At 35.1% G+C, this 16237-nt stretch overlaps 1 protein-coding gene across 1 annotated transcript in view; it reads right to left on the bottom strand.

Moving 5' to 3' along the window:
• Positions 1 to 2545: 2545 nt before the first annotated feature.
• The window catches only part of LOC137410444 (fibrocystin-L-like), a gene marked incomplete at its 5' end in the record, with an annotated part of 35624 nt that continues 21932 nt past the window's right edge, over positions 2546 to 16237 (bottom strand). Inside the window, 10 exons of the mRNA XM_068095858.1 lie at positions 2546 to 2577; positions 2895 to 3044; positions 4108 to 4309; positions 5468 to 5634; positions 6532 to 6661; positions 11277 to 11356; positions 12113 to 12269; positions 14199 to 14343; positions 15098 to 15284; positions 16000 to 16137. Coding sequence (XP_067951959.1) covers positions 2546 to 2577; positions 2895 to 3044; positions 4108 to 4309; positions 5468 to 5634; positions 6532 to 6661; positions 11277 to 11356; positions 12113 to 12269; positions 14199 to 14343; positions 15098 to 15284; positions 16000 to 16137 — 1388 coding nt within the window. The remainder of the gene's footprint in view (positions 2578 to 2894; positions 3045 to 4107; positions 4310 to 5467; positions 5635 to 6531; positions 6662 to 11276; positions 11357 to 12112; positions 12270 to 14198; positions 14344 to 15097; positions 15285 to 15999; positions 16138 to 16237) is intronic.

The raw sequence follows: 16237 nt of genomic DNA, 5'->3' as shown, positions 1-16237 counted from the left end.
CCCAATAAGGAAATAGGTTGTATTAGAAAAGACAAGGACCATACCATCCATAGGGAAATAGTCTGGAAAGGTCCAGAGCCCAAACCAGCCTAGGGAATGAGCGGTGTTGTTCTTGAACTCTCCGAGAGGAGCATTTTTAGGACAAAGAGAAGAATCTACAGAAGGACCTGTTGGGTGTGTGTGCATCCGGTACCTGTAGAAAGTTTGTAAAATTATTAATTGCAGTTAACTACTGCTAACCACATAAATTCAAACTATTACTATGTCTAACTACTCAAAAATATGACTAACTACTATTAACCATTGCTAACTACTACTTACTATGACTAACTACTACTAATATGGTTAGCTACTACTAACTATACCTAACTACTACTAATATGTTTAACAACTACTAACTATAGATAATTTCTACTATTTAATGTGAACTACCATTAACTACTGCTAGCCATTACTAACTACTTCAAACTACTACTAACTACTACTAGTTACTAGTAACTACTACTAACTAATACTAGCTACTACTTACTATGGCTAACTACTACTAACTATGCCTATCTACTACTACTATGGCTAACTACTATTAATTACTACGAACTACCATTACCTACTGATAGTTAATAATAAGTACTACTAGCTATTATTAGCTACTTCCAACGACTACTAACTATTATTAGTTACTAATAACTACCACTAACTACTACTAGCTACTACTAACTACGACTGTGAGTGTTGTTAAGCGCTTTTTGACAGTATCAGGTCAGCCTATTCAGATGTTACATGTATGAAGAGCTGCTTAGCTTCAATTGTGTTCTCATGCAAATAGGATCAAGTTATGAAAATAAGAGCAGAAGTGCATATAGACCTTGATCTAAAAGTGAAATGTACTTAGTTTTTCTACAATTAAAGATGTCATTGATAGATCTTTTTAAAATAACTCAGCATACGCAGACTCTACAGACTGATCACAGAATGAAAAAATGAAAGAATCAAGACATCTTCTGACAGGTAGAATGTGAATTCTATATGTATGATACTTCATGGTACCTAACTAATTACATGCAAGTGGATTTCATGTTAACACAACAAATTCACATACTTCAACCGGGTTAATGACTATTTTGTTCTATAACAGACTATTGAAGAAAATTCTAAAAACTTTTCATAAGGGGTGTTGTAGTGCATTTGTTTGGAGCCAACATCAGCTGATCGTGTTTAAAAAAGCTGTCATGCAATACCTACCAGAAACCAAAGTGTGAGCCTCCAGCAGCATGGTTGTGCCTAACGATGTTTGTAGGGTGTGTAACCCAAAATGCTGCCGGTGTTACATCATCATTGAGGAGACTTGAGCTGGGTGTTACAAAGATAGCCAAGTTGTACTGTATGATGTTTCCTGCATAGGAAAAATAAATTCAGTCAAACAAGTTCTACATTCTATAGTGAACCTATTTTAATACAGCTTGCTAAGCGTGGCGTGGTCGAGCATAACTCATAACTCTGGTAAGGAGTTGGGTAAAAATCGCCATACTTTTTTGGAAACCAACAAAATTAGAATTAATATTAGCATTCACATTTGATGGCACTTAAGCTACATACCAGATGATCATCTGGTTTCCAAACAGCTTTCATTTAGTTTTGGTTTCTCAAATTTTCAAAGTAGCTGAAAAAGCTATCTTGCCTTTATTGGCCTAAATTTATTATCATTTAAAATGAAGCAAATGATTATTTGAAAGTATAACTGACAAATTTATTGACACATATACAACCTACACCAATATTGTTGTAAAAATGAGGAATTTATTTGAGAATTATGGAAATAGGTTACCACAATCCGTCATTCTTGTCATGACCCAGCTGATGGGTTATACATTTGATTAAAACATGACCATGAAATTTAAATTTATTAACCATTTAAATTAGCATTCCAACTAGAGCCAGACTTATTTATTGATTTATTGGCTGTGTTAATATTGACAATTTAATTCCTATTCTTCTTGACTTTTAGTTAGAATTATACGTAGGCCTGCTGAAGAAAAGTTTGGTTGTTCCTTCATAAATTTAAAGACATTCCCCTCCAAATAGGTATCCTGAGCAACTTTGCTGATGATTTATAAAATTTGACAAAAGCTGTTTCACCATTTCGCTAAAAAATGTATTTTCAATATGTACGTTCAAAACCATTGAACCATGCAAATGATATTAAATTTATGCTTGAAACCAATTTCTTGTAAATGCTTGCAAAAGGAAGTTGAATTAATATTTTTACAAGTTTTACGCACCTGTTTCAATGCTGTCTTCAAGAAAGAGTGCACCTCCCTTAATGTGATAGATCACATTGTTCTCAATGAGGACGTCATGGGTGTTGTGTATATTGATAGCTCGGTTGAAGGTCCTGTGTATGCTGCAGCCTTTTACATATGACATGCTTTGGTGACCATTCAGGTGGAAATGAATAGGGTATCTACCCAGTCTAAAGGCCTGGCCTGTATAATAGATTTTATCGCATATATATTTACAACTGTGAATACATGGTCAAAATCACTGGTCATGACAAAGAGTTGTCCCCAATAACAACAGCTAGTAGTTGAGCATCAGTTACACATTGGATGTTGTGTTAATAATAGTTTTGGTGAAAATCATAAGAAAAATGTAAAATCCACACTATATAATAGTGAGATGAACTCTTTAAACTACTTCCAAGTACACATATCTGGAGCATGTGCAGTAAATTCTGCTTATGCTCAACAGAATCTTACATCCCAGCGAGGCAAAATAGTCAAACAATAGACCAAAAGAAGCCAATGACTTAATGTAAAAGACTGCAGACGATAAAATGCTACCAGTCATAACAACAATAAAATTTATAAAATTTATTCGTTGAAACAAAAACAAACCGGCATGTGTGACTTCAATATGGGAGAAACGCCCGATGACCCAGTTTTCATCTGGCACTGGAGAGTGCATCATAATTGCTCCACCAAACTCATCACTTCCCATTTCTTCTCCGAATCTTCCCTGGAAGCATGTTTGGGTTGCAAACTGACCTGAAAAAGTCATATAAAAACATATTAAGCATTCACTTTGTGTACCTGCAGCTTTAAGAGTTACAAGATGGCTGACAAAAAAATCTTAAACAGCAACGAGACGTGAAGGATCAATTTTCCTTATCTTTCCTAATCACTATCATTCTATTTAGCATATTTGGAATCACGCACATGTTGAGTTACTGTGTGATAAGTGTTTTAATAGACATTTGTATGATGCGGATTAATGCGGGTGCTTTGTTAAAAACATAAGGATTTCTACATCAGAGGTCCTAGCGGCACACTCTTGTCTCGCTTAGCAGCTCGCTTTCAAATTAGGAACAACTGAAATGTTCAAATGTTCAAAATGGAATAGCTCGCACGGTATTTTTGCACATCATTCGCCAGTGTCATTTTTATCTTCATCGCAAGAGTGAAATATTCAATGAAAATTTTTAAAAAACAAAACACGTGTGGCTTGCAGGTTTTTGCTGTCCATTTTGTAGATGACATAAACTCGGTGATTAACTGCAACATGGAAACATAGTGAACGTGAATGGTAGAATAATAGTTGATAGACTGCTTTGTAATGACAAAAGTTTGGAAGAGTCTTTTGAACCTGCCTTGCAATGCTTTTCAAGTTTATGAAGATTTTGTTTTGCTATCATTTTTGAAGACTGCTATTGTTTTGAAAATCAAGTGTGATATCTGTGTAGCTTACTGCAAACAGAGATTGTGCTTGTTTTTAGGAGAATCGTTGCAAAAACAATGGCTCTGTGGTCTTGGCTAGACATGTTTGAGTTTACTAGCAGTAGAACCTATATGACCGATGACGTCCAAAGTTGCAAAAAGCACTTTATGGTACAGAATCATTCTTATTATCACCGTTTAATTTTGTGGAAATTGAATCCGAACCTGTCATTTGCAAGCCAGGTGTTTTAGTCAAAGAGACTTACAAGCTACAGTACAGCATGTCAGCGACATACAATATATTATCTACTTAACTAAAAAGCAAGGTCTCACAGAAACTGAGTCATTGTCCTTTTTAACACTTGTCTATATCATGCTATTGCGCATATAATACCTGTGTCAAATCCGGCTTCACACGCCTCTATTGTTTCATCCCACTGATGGTTGATAGATCCTCTGACTAGGACATTGTGAGAGAGTAGTCCGACCTCTGCTCTCATCTCAAGCATGTGACCTCCACCAAGGTCTCGTGTTTCCCCGATGTGTGAATACGTGAGACTTTCATTCAAAGTTATAGTGCGTCCATCTGATGATACCTTGCAAGAAGCCCAAATGCAACTGTACAACATTTTGTCTGCATCTACTGATTGTGGCTAAAGATTGCCGATATCACCATACAACGGACAGTAACAAAATAGATGACGAAGGTAATGTTTTTAAATAAGGATCTGGTTCAACCACTCAAATTAAGATAGACTAGAGAAGTGTGGTAAAACTTGTATGAACTTTTTGCTCAGTCACTCTAAAAGTTTTCGGTTGTGACCCCAAGGTCTCTTTAAAAAGTTAACCTGTTTCTTAGTAAGAGCAAATTATGATAGCGCTACATTTCCACTTTATAATAAATTTGGCTGCAATAAGACTGATTTGGACCTTTTCATCAAAACGGTAAAAAAGAGGTGTAGCCTCCCTACTCAGCATACAGGTTTATACACAGAGACCAGTCAGAGGACTAGGTTCATAAAATCATAAAACTTTTGAAGTTATTTAATAGACTGTCTTTACCAAAAGCTCAAAAAGTATGTGTGCATAAAACAAAATTGCAGTAGAAAACCTCCCTCCGAGGTTTACCTAGAAGATACCTAGCAATCAGAGGATACAATGTACCTAGCAATCAAACGCTAGTTGGTTAAAACTATCAAATGTTATTCTGTATACAAATACAGCTCATCCTACAACAAAAGGGATGTGAACTCGCCTATTTGTACTTCTAAATAGACTGTGTGACTAGTAATTTTTTTGTCGACAAATAGACAGTTATATCGACAATTTAAATCTGCGAGCAAATTGCCTACATCACAATTACATTGTACATTAATTAAGATATTCTTCCACCTAGGCATGGCTAGACTTACATTCATCCTGTAAGATACATGAAATTTCCAAAAAATTAATTAAAAATTAATAACCCATCAGTAGGCTATATCCTAAAGAAAATCTCTTGTACCTCCTTTAATAAATGGTGACAGAACAGCAAATTCATATGGCTAATATCGCTGCGTACACTGCCTGTTATAATATGTGGTAGGCTAACCAATTTCTGCAGTTAATAATACGGGAGTGAAAAAGCTGTCCCACAGTCTAGCATCTGACCACAAAACAGGCTGTCTTTCCACCTATTGCAATAAAGAGGCTGTATTACATACAATTTTAAGGATATGTTGACAAATATGCAAGCGACAATCCTGTTTACATACTGCTGCAATTTGCCTCTTTTCATTTTCCTTCTGCGAGTGTCTGTAGCCAGTAGAGGCTATAGCAATTTCATCTCCAACCTCCCAGTCAACTGGCTGTTGTAGTACGATCTCAAAATCACCAGCATTAGCAGAGCTTCCAAGCACTGTCCATGACACCTTAGGAATGCCTGCAAGCGTAATTTACACAAAATCATAATAAGCCCAACAAAAAATAACGTAGGTAATTGTTGTAATTTTCGATGTGTATAATGTTGTAGATAAATTCACAAAAACTGTTTGCATAGCACTTTTGCAGTATCAATGATAATAATAAATGCATTATTTTGGCAGCGCTTGAAACTACCTGCCTTGAAAAAAGCAATGGAACTTGGAACTTTTTAATTTCCCAAAAAAATCCTGAAACGCTAAAGCTCATGTAATACAATAAAATAGCAACGATAAAGACTTTAATTAAAGGAACATTTTCAAAGTATTTAAATGCTAATTTTTAGCTGTTAGTGGTTTTAATTGGCCAATGTTCCTTCCTAGTTGCACAAAAAAGCAGTGTAAATTTAAAAGTAAAACAGTAAAACGAATGTAAATTTAATTGTTTTGACAAGAATATGCAGTTACGGGAGTGAGACAAGGTGAGATATGGTTTGTTTCTAAGATGGGATGCCTCTGAGCCTGGAGCCTTTCACCGACTCACCACTATTTTATTGTTCTACCTGTGAAATAATTACTTGGCAAATGGGCTTATTTTTGTAGAGCATTGTAGACAAGGGAAAAACAATTTTCATGCTGGATTGCGAGTAAATAAAACAATAACCAAAATGTTATAAAAGCTGGTCAATTTAAAAACATTAGTAGCATGACATCTACTATGCTTTTCAAATTTGAACAATTTATCCATATACACGCCTATATGAATTGATTGTGAAAATAATGCTGTAAGCGGCGATTTTATAGCAAAAGTGAAGGCAAAACTTATAATAAATTTAATTTATTGTACAAATATGGGCAACCCGTCTGTTTCACGTTAATATTACAAAAACAAAAAGAAAGCAATGAGAAAAGATGTTTACCATGTAAGTCTAGAGTGCCATTTCTAAGTGCAAGAGTTTTAGCTCCATATATGGGCATTTCCAAGGATCTGAGGTGACCGTGTAAAGTGATGATAGCTTTATGCTGGAATGGCTCATCTTCTGTTCCAACCTACAAAAGATGTTTCAAGTAGGTTATAAAAAACTAAAAATGATTCAAAAGCATCAATATTAATGAACATCAACTTTGGAGAGCCTAAAAACTACATGGAAGATAAAAATAAGACTCCATGCTTCGTAAATTGCTATCTATGATTATGAAAATACTTTAATAGCAGCTTAAACTAGAACAAAGCCATGATGGCAATGGCTTGCATACTCCCTCAGGTGTAAGTGTGGTGAGTGCATGCACTCATGTCCGACTATTATTTCACGTTTTACTGTTATTAGTAAAATGTACATCGTTTATCGCACTCGTGTCCGACTATTATTTCATGTTTTACTGTTATTAGTAAAATGTACATCGTTTATCGCACTCATGTCCGACAATTATTTCACGTTTTACTGTTATTAGTAAAACATACATCGTTTATCGCACTCATGTCCGACGATTATTTCACGTTTTACTGTTATTAGTGAAATGTACATCGTTTATCGCACTCATGTCCGACTATTATTTCATGTTTTACTGTTATTAGTGAAATGTACATCGTTTATCGCACTCATGTCCGACTATTATTTCATGTTTTACTGTTATTAGTAAAATGTACATCGTTTATCGCACTCATGTCCGACTATTATTTCACGTTTTACTGTTATTAGTAAAATGTACATCGTTTATCGCACTCATGTCCGACTATTATTTCACGTTTTACTGTTATTAGTAAAACATACATCGTTTATGAAGATGAACTACCTAGAAGACTCAAATGTTTGTCTCTAATATTTCACACTGTGTCTCAGTTTTCTACGAGTTCTCTACGAGTTCTCTACGAGTTCTCTACAAGTTCCCTACGAGTTCCCTACGAGTTCTCTACGAGTTCTCTACGAATTCTCTACAAGTGCCTGAATACCATGGCTATTACCTAAAAGTAAGTGGTTAAGATCTTTCAATGAATAATGATTGCAAATTGTGGTAATCTTATACCAGGTGTGTTTTGTGAGTAAAAGAGTGAACCTACATACGCAAACATGAACATAAACATATACAAGTGAACCTGTATACATATATATACTGTATACATTTGTATATGCTCAACAAAAAATAATGTAGGTAAGACGTCACAATTTTCTATGTGTATATTGTTATACAGTATATGTATATGTTATGTGCATAATGTGTATAATGTTATATATATACATTAATATGTATATTATATACATATATATACCTTATATGCATATAATGTATATATACACATGTATATGTATACAGTATATATATGTATACAGTATGCATATGTATACAGTAAATATATAACATATATAGGTACATGTATATATATAAATATATATTTATATATATAACTAGCTGTGCTATTCGGCATTGCCCGGGTAAAAAAAAGCCTTTGGCCAGAAAATTGATTTAAATGTAACATATAACAACATTTGCCATTGTACCTTTCACACTAGATATCATGAGAAAAGTGTTTTGTGCAGTTGAAATAATTTAAGAGAAAATAAAAACAACTGTAGAGGTTTCCAAACTTTGTCAAACAACCATAACTTTCAAACTTCATATCATGAGGAAAATGTTTTGTGCAGGTCAAACAAACTTAAAAAGATAAAACAACCATAAAAGGGTTTAGATGTAAATGTAAAACAATTAGCAGGCAATAGCTCAATTTAGTCAGTTTTGCTAAGATTACAATAAAAGAAGATTTGGTAATGATACAATTAATGCGAACTGAGAAAGCAAAATAAAAACTCTGAATATGTTAAATCAATAATAACAATTCTTGCATAGAAGTGTGTGCATATAAAAAGGTTACTGTTCTACCCGAAGCTATTCATCAAAACTTTGAATACGACGATACTGGTACCTCTCGATAACGGTACAAATGTAAAAATGAGATATCGTACTGCCTGTGTCTGATCGAATGGAGAGAAAATGTCGAGGCTCATCTCAGAGTAAAAATAAAATTGTCTGCATAAAAAGAATTGGCCTGGACCCCATATATAGTAATTGAGCTTTGCGAAAAATATTTCGTGACAAGGGGAATCGTAACGTGTGGGAGCATTGCTAATATATTTACCGTGTGCGCACAGTACTAGAGTATAAGATAAGGTCTTCGACGATTATGTATTCTATGGCTCAGTGGTAGAGCAACTGGATTTTTAAACCTGCGGCAGCAGTCAAATCTCAATTCAAATCCATCAGAATGCGGATTATCATTTTCAAGATTTATAACTGGACATACACACATATACACAAACTTTGAAAGATATATATAGTAAAACTCGGCTAACTCGAACTTCACAGAACCGAAAGAAAGTGTTCGAGTTATCATAGCATTCAAGTTATGAGAACACTGTCACAAGTGCATGTATTTATCAGTACATATACAAACTATAGTTTGTATATTGTATATATATATATAAATCAAAAGCATAGAATGCTTGTTGCAAGTTAACGGAGCCTCTCATGTAATGTTTTAACACCTTTTATCAGAAAGTATAAATATTTTCCTATTACTTTGGATTTGTTTGTTCATTTTAGGTGATGTGACTGCCAGGACGTTTTCAGATTAAAATAGGCAAAATTTGATTGCAGTTGAAGCACTCAGAAAAAAGACTTTTTTGAGTGTTTTAACAAAAACCAATTTTGCCGATTTTTCTTTAAGTTTATCCGAAGGTTACCTCGCTTCCCTTGCTTTTGAAGGGCTATCCCATATGCAGATGTTTGGTAATATTTGATTTTTTGCAAACCTTTAGAAAAGTCTTTACCAAAAGTATTTTGCCGATAGTCTTAATAATGACGCCTAAGAACTACTAAAAGTTGATGTTTATCTCTATGGCTTGGGATAAAGTGATATTCTAAAGCAATAACAACCATCTCGGTAGCTGTTGGGCAAAAAAGTGTTCGAGTTAACAAAGTTAAAGTCGAGTTATCTAAAGCAGTTTATCATTGCGTGGAAATGAACCAAACAAATCCATTTGAGTTAACCATGTGTTCAAGCTATCCGAGGGCAAGTTATCCGAGTTTCACTATATATATATATATATATATCGAGTATATGGCGGTAGGGGACTCAAAAGTGTACAGCAGACAGTGAAAGTGGAAGAGCAAAGCATCAAAGCCTATGCAGCCTCCATGGCCACTTCAGATAAGTTGCTAGCTGAATTTCAATCGACTGCTCTTACAATGGACCTTTGCCCTGATGATGAGGAAATTGGCTGGCACACGAAACCTCTTCATGGTGCTTACCACCGACAAATATCTAAGGTTGGCGATCTTCACCAGACATATATGTGGCTGAACAAAGGAAACCTAACGGCCAATACAGAGTCGCTAATCATGGCAGCCCAGCAGCAAGTGCTCCCAAAAAGGCAACTCCAGACAGAAATCTATCACACTAGAGACGATCCTAGATGCAGACTGTGCAAAGATGCACGTGAGACCATCCAACACATCATCAGTGGATGCAAGCAGCTAGCAGGAAACGCATACACTGAGCGGCATAATCACGTCACAGGTGTTGTGTATAGAAGGCTATGTGACGAGTATGGCCTTACTAAACCACAACACCGGTGGGAAGCTCCTGGTAAGGTCAATGAAAATGACCGCGCTAAGACCCTCTGGGACTTCTACATCCAGACTGACAAGCATGTCTTGGCAAACCAACCATATATAGTGGTGGTGGACAAGGAGAACAAGAGAACTACTATAATAGATATAGCAGTACCCAATGACTACAATATAGCCAGCAAAGAAAAAGAAAAGGTAGAGAAATATCTCCCTCTTGGAGAAGAGATTGAAAAATGCTGGGATGTAAGAACAACTGTAATCTCAGTAGTCATTGGGGCACTGGGTGCAATAACACCGGCACATCAATCGTGGCTTGCCCAGATACCAACAGCAATCAACTCAGGTGAGTTGCAGAAAAGTGTGCTATTGGGAACAACTAAGATCTTGAGGCGAGTGCTCAAACTCCCAGGTCTCTGGTAGGAAACCCGAGTTAGAGCAGAAACTACCACCCATACGGGTTAACCGGGGTGAGGAAACAATTCATATATATATATATATACATATACATGTATATATATGTATATACATTTATAACCTTGTTGGCCATGTGACTTTAAGCATCTTTATTGACGAATGGGCACACATTTTTTTGTAGGACTTCACGCATGACGCTAGATGAAGTGTTAACTTTAATAATCTATGTAAAGTGTAATATTTATGTGCACAATTTATTCCACAGTATAGCCAGTTAGACAGTGTTGTGTATCGGATGGCAGCAGGTAGGTCTGCAGAACTGAAGGTTCCGAGTTCAAATCCAGTGTGCTGCGGATTTTTCATTCCAAAAAAGCTCTATCACTAAACAGACATACACCGAAATATATAATTATATATCTTGGTATGTAACACACAACCTATGTAGTTTAGGTAATATTAATATATCCTAGTATGCAACATCAGTTTCTGTAACTAACATTCATATTTCTTCAAGCAGTTTGATCTTGCACAGAACTGCAACTTCTACTTTTATGGTTATGTGTTAGCAAGATCATCATATCAAAGTCAATGTCTAGTTGAAAAAAGAAAAACATATTCCTCTTACCTCCAGAATACCTCCATCAGTAATAAGAATATTCTCTGCATTTAGCTCTACATTTTTCTCATCAAACACCAGCTTACCCCCTTTAAAAACAAATTATAAGCTCATTAGGGAAATATTAGGACAGTGGTTTCTAGTGATTATGTATATAAACAGATATCCAAGATAAGATTGTTTTCCTCACTATCCATTTAAAATAAATGATATCTTTTAAATGATATTTGCTATACAGACCAAAACAATACAGCAAAGAACATTCTCAACGATTGCTGTCTATTCACATTAACTGTTAATATATTTATGGCAATATAATTTTGGAAGTTTTAGTAAGTACAGCCCTAACAAACACACATTGTCTGATATGAGCAGTAAAAAAAGGTTTCAAACTAACCTTATTATGTTGAACTAATTGTTCATGCTATTAAAAGCATGTGTCAAATATATTGACTCGATTTAGGGAAAAGGATTTCCTGAGTGAAATCCTAATGTTATTGTATCAAAAAGTGTGCTCAAGCTACTAGCTGAAGAAGTCTGGCAGAAGACTGCAGTTTTAGAAAGCGATTGCCTTTTGATTTGCTAATTTAAATTCAAGTCAATTTCGGATTTGTCAACCGTGGTCTTTTTTCCTCAACTGCCAGCTAAACATTATTACAACGGTGTATACTAATATGATTTGATTATTTTGCTGTTATCATTATTATTAATATTTCAGTTTTCCAATTTTCTTCTAATAATAACTATGAAAACTAATGCAGTTATTCCTACAGTAATTATGCTATTGAATATTTTTATTACGGAATGGATTGCTTCGAAAAAAAGATAACAGTTGAACCACTAACCCTGAATGAGAAGGACTTTAAGAATTGGAGTGTCCATATCCAGCAACAATGTTTGTCCAGATCGAACAACAACTATCTCGCCCTTAGCAGGAAGAGGGTAACCGCCCCAAGTGAAACGTGATGACCAGACATCAATATAGTAAAACTCAAAGTGATCCTAAATAGTCCAATCAATAAAATTTATTAAGACTTTGTGGGGAGCACTTCAACTGATGGAGCACACAGGTCACTAACATAAACTCATGTAGCTGATGTGTGACACAGACAAATATCACAAGCTCGTGTAACTAATAAAGCATACATTTAGCTAATATAAGCTCATGTATGACAGTTGATTGTATGCACTAGTTTACATTCATGCATAGAATAGCTCAAAATTTTTCTACAAGTATTAGAAACCGTTGTATTACTTTTGCATGTTCCTGCTTCATTGCCAACTTTTACCAAGCTTCTTCACATTCCCTCACAACACTGTATTGTTTTGTGAAAGTGTGAATACTATGTGTTAAAAATTATTTAGGCATAAAACTAAAGATTTGGTCAACATTTGCATTGTATGTTGGATAATGTATATATTGACAAAATCATAAGTAGAGGTTCAATTGTATCCGGCTTTAACTAGGTAGTACAGCCAAACATGGATAACTCACCCACGGATAGCTCGAACACATGGTTAATTCGAACGGTTTCTTTGGTCCGTTCCCACGTAATGATAAATTGCAATATATAACTCGAACTCAACACTGTTAATTCGAACTGTTTTTTTGCCCAACGGCTACCGAATCGGTTGTTATCGCTTTAGAAAATCACTTTATTCAAAGCCATAGAGCTAAACGCTCATCTTTTCGTAATTCATAATCGTCGTTATTACCACCATCGGCAAAATATTTTTGTCAACGACTTTTCTAAAGGTTTGGTGAAATTTGATTTATACTGTTATACGATGAATAGCACGGGCTAGCCGGGTCACGCGTGCAAGGATTTTCGCCACGCACATACGAAACAAAAATCGCATGTTGTTTTTGCTTTGTATGTGCGTGGCAAAAATCCTTGAGTGCGTGGCGTAACCCAGCTAGCCTGTGATGAATAGTTTTCCGACGTTGAATCCACGTTGGAATATTGAATGTTTAAAACGTCTTAAAAATTGTTGTAATTAAACGTATACGTTGTCTTAGCTACAAAACACTATTCATCGTTTGACCTAAACACAGAATATGTGTGTACATTCAATAAGTATCTATTAAAAAAGCGTGAGTGATATAGAATGTACGTAAAACCTCGTAAAACTTCTAATTGAACTGCCTCGGAGTGTTGCTCTTAACGAATCCCAGGTAAAGTAAGGTAATCTTTGCATAAACTTCAAGAAAAACGGCAAAATTGATCGTGGGTAAACCCCAAAAGAAAAAAATGTCTTTTCTTTTGAGCATTTCAACAACGATCAAGTTTTGCCAATGTCAATCTAAAAAACGTCCTGGCAATAACATCACCTCAAACAATGAACCAATCTCAAGTGATAGAAAAATCTCTATACTTTTTGATAAAAACGTTTTAAACTTTACATTAGAAGCATTTAATTCGAAACAAGCCATTTGTGCTTTTGATTTATATTATAGTTTTGTATATGTACATGTATCTACTAATAAATAAGTAAATACATGGACTTGTGACAGTGCTCTGATAACTTGAACGCTCTGATAATTCGAACACTTGCTCGGTCCCGTGAAGTTCGAGTTATCCATGTTTGACTGTACTTACTGTGCCATTAAAAAAACAGGACAGCATTCTAACAATCTTAACACTCTTTATTGGATTCAGCTGCAAGTTCAAAACTGACAACCATTGAGGAACATATGAAGCCTGCGTTATGACCTTTTGTAAATAAAGCTTATTTGATGTCCTCATATTATAACATAGACAATAATGCTTTTTTGATGTTCTCATATTATAACATAGACAATAGTGCTTTTTTGATGTTCTCATATTATAACATAGACAATAGTGCTTTTTTGCTTGAAGGAAAAGATTTTTCAAACTTAGTCACATTGATAAGGCTTCCGGTGAGACTGACCTAGTTCATGTACAGTACCTGAGTTGTGGCGAGTCCATCGGTTCCTAAAACAACTTTCACATCGAATTTGCCGCTAGTAGCATGAGCACCAGTGTTACACACAATCACAGACGAATTGTGGTCAAGAATAGGGCAGTCTACTCCATCAATAAAGACAGCAGCGCTAAAACACCATTCCCAAAAAATATGCAAGTATTTGAGAGACTTGTACTAATTATGTCAAGAGTAAGTTCTTAGTTTTAGAATGTCAGTCACATGACGAATTTTAAGGCTTTTTTTAATATTTTTATGCTTAGGAACTCTGCATAGTGGGATCTGTTCAGGGAGTCTGCATAGGAAGTATGCAGAGTTGGTCCACGTACGGGGTATGCAAGTGAGGTTTACATATGACATTCGGATTCCAATCGCATAACACTAGCATTTGAGAGTTGCCTTTGAGGTGCCTTACGTTAAACATTTATAGGATACACTGCTTTGTTATTTGTGTCATATTTGTTTGGTAGATGTAGTCACAGCCACAGCCATTGCGGTAGTTCATATCCTGAAAAAAGCCTACAATTCTTTCCAACATGTTAATATCTCTTGTTTCAGTGATAATTCAAGCGTGAGACTGCTACCACCTACAATCTAGTGTTTTTTTTATGCCATGAGAGTTAACTCTGAAAGCTATTTAGTGATTCATGTACAGTGGCAAGCACATCAAAAATTTAGATGGAAACAAGGAAGTCACATTTTTTGTTATTGGTTGTGTTTTATTGTTTGTACATAATTATGTAATCATTAAGTTGCCCGCTTTAGTGTCCATGTGTATCTTTTCACATTAATTCTTTTAACAAAAATCAGATAATTAGGTCTAACATTAGGATATTAGAAAAATTAGTGCTAAGTTGTACAGAAAATATTTTTCAGACACTCACTTAGTGTGGTTGAGAGAACTGCCTGTTATAGTCAAGTCTGTGCCACCTGCAGTGCCTCCTCTCTTAGGTGTCATACCAGTCACATGACCTCCCAGTGTGGTGTCATAGGTATAGGCTGAGGTTAATGTCACACTCTCAGTAGAAAGGGTCACAACGACATCACATATAACATCGGACCCACCCATGGCTGTAAATGAGTACAGTTACTTTCAGTTTAGTAATAGGAATATTTACTAGCAGCTCAAAAGACATGAGGATACCAATTACAAACTGCCATAACATTCTAAATGGTCTTCAACCACTGAAGTAGGGAACTTGTAAAACCAACTTTTTTGAGCATATTGTTCGCAATCCAAATACTATTTGTAACATCTATGATAAAAGTTTGAAGCTGGGCTGCTCTTTACTAGAAAAAATGGTGATGCAAACATTAGTTGAAAAAACTAGAAGGTTTCTACACTCAAAATAAAATCGATAAAGAATTAAACAACAGAAATAACTCAGAGTTGAAAATCTTTATTGGGTTTGATAATCAATTGACCTAAGACATTAGTATTTGACCGAACTGTTACTCACCAGAATAGTGAACAAATAAAAACACTGTTTTCTCACTATATTAGTACCATGAGAGGAGATGATACACTTGTCATGTTGACAACAAGGTATGCTACTAACATATCACTAGACCATTCAGGATTGAGTTACATTTAGAATTGATTCTACGTAGAGAGCTTTAACCTATCAGCTATGATTACTACCACATAAATACACTTGATTAAAATAATATTTGTATCAAATAAAAGTTTAGTTTTATTTGTAGTATTGTTTTGAGTAAAACATCACTATTATAAAAATACCATTAAATATAGCCTATAATAGTATGAATACACAAGAAAACATACCATACGATGGAGTAGTACAGACAACTTGAGATGAAGTGACAGCCACATTTGTACACAACTCGCCACAGATTGCTACTGTGATAGAGTCATCCATTCCTGCACCTGCTATGGTAACACTTTGTTCTCCTCCAAATGTTCCTGTCAGATAACATTAAATATGAAACCAAAAAGAGTGTCATGAATCAAACCAATTGCATTTTTTTAACCGAGTGCCATGCTTGAATGTTTAGGAAAGAAT

Source organism: Watersipora subatra, unplaced genomic scaffold (genome assembly GCF_963576615.1).
Source record: "Watersipora subatra unplaced genomic scaffold, tzWatSuba1.1 SCAFFOLD_238, whole genome shotgun sequence".
Taxonomy (NCBI): Eukaryota; Metazoa; Bryozoa; class Gymnolaemata; order Cheilostomatida; family Watersiporidae; genus Watersipora; species Watersipora subatra.
The sequence above is the reverse complement of the archived record's forward strand: the minus strand, read 5'-3'. Positions and strand labels throughout refer to the sequence as shown.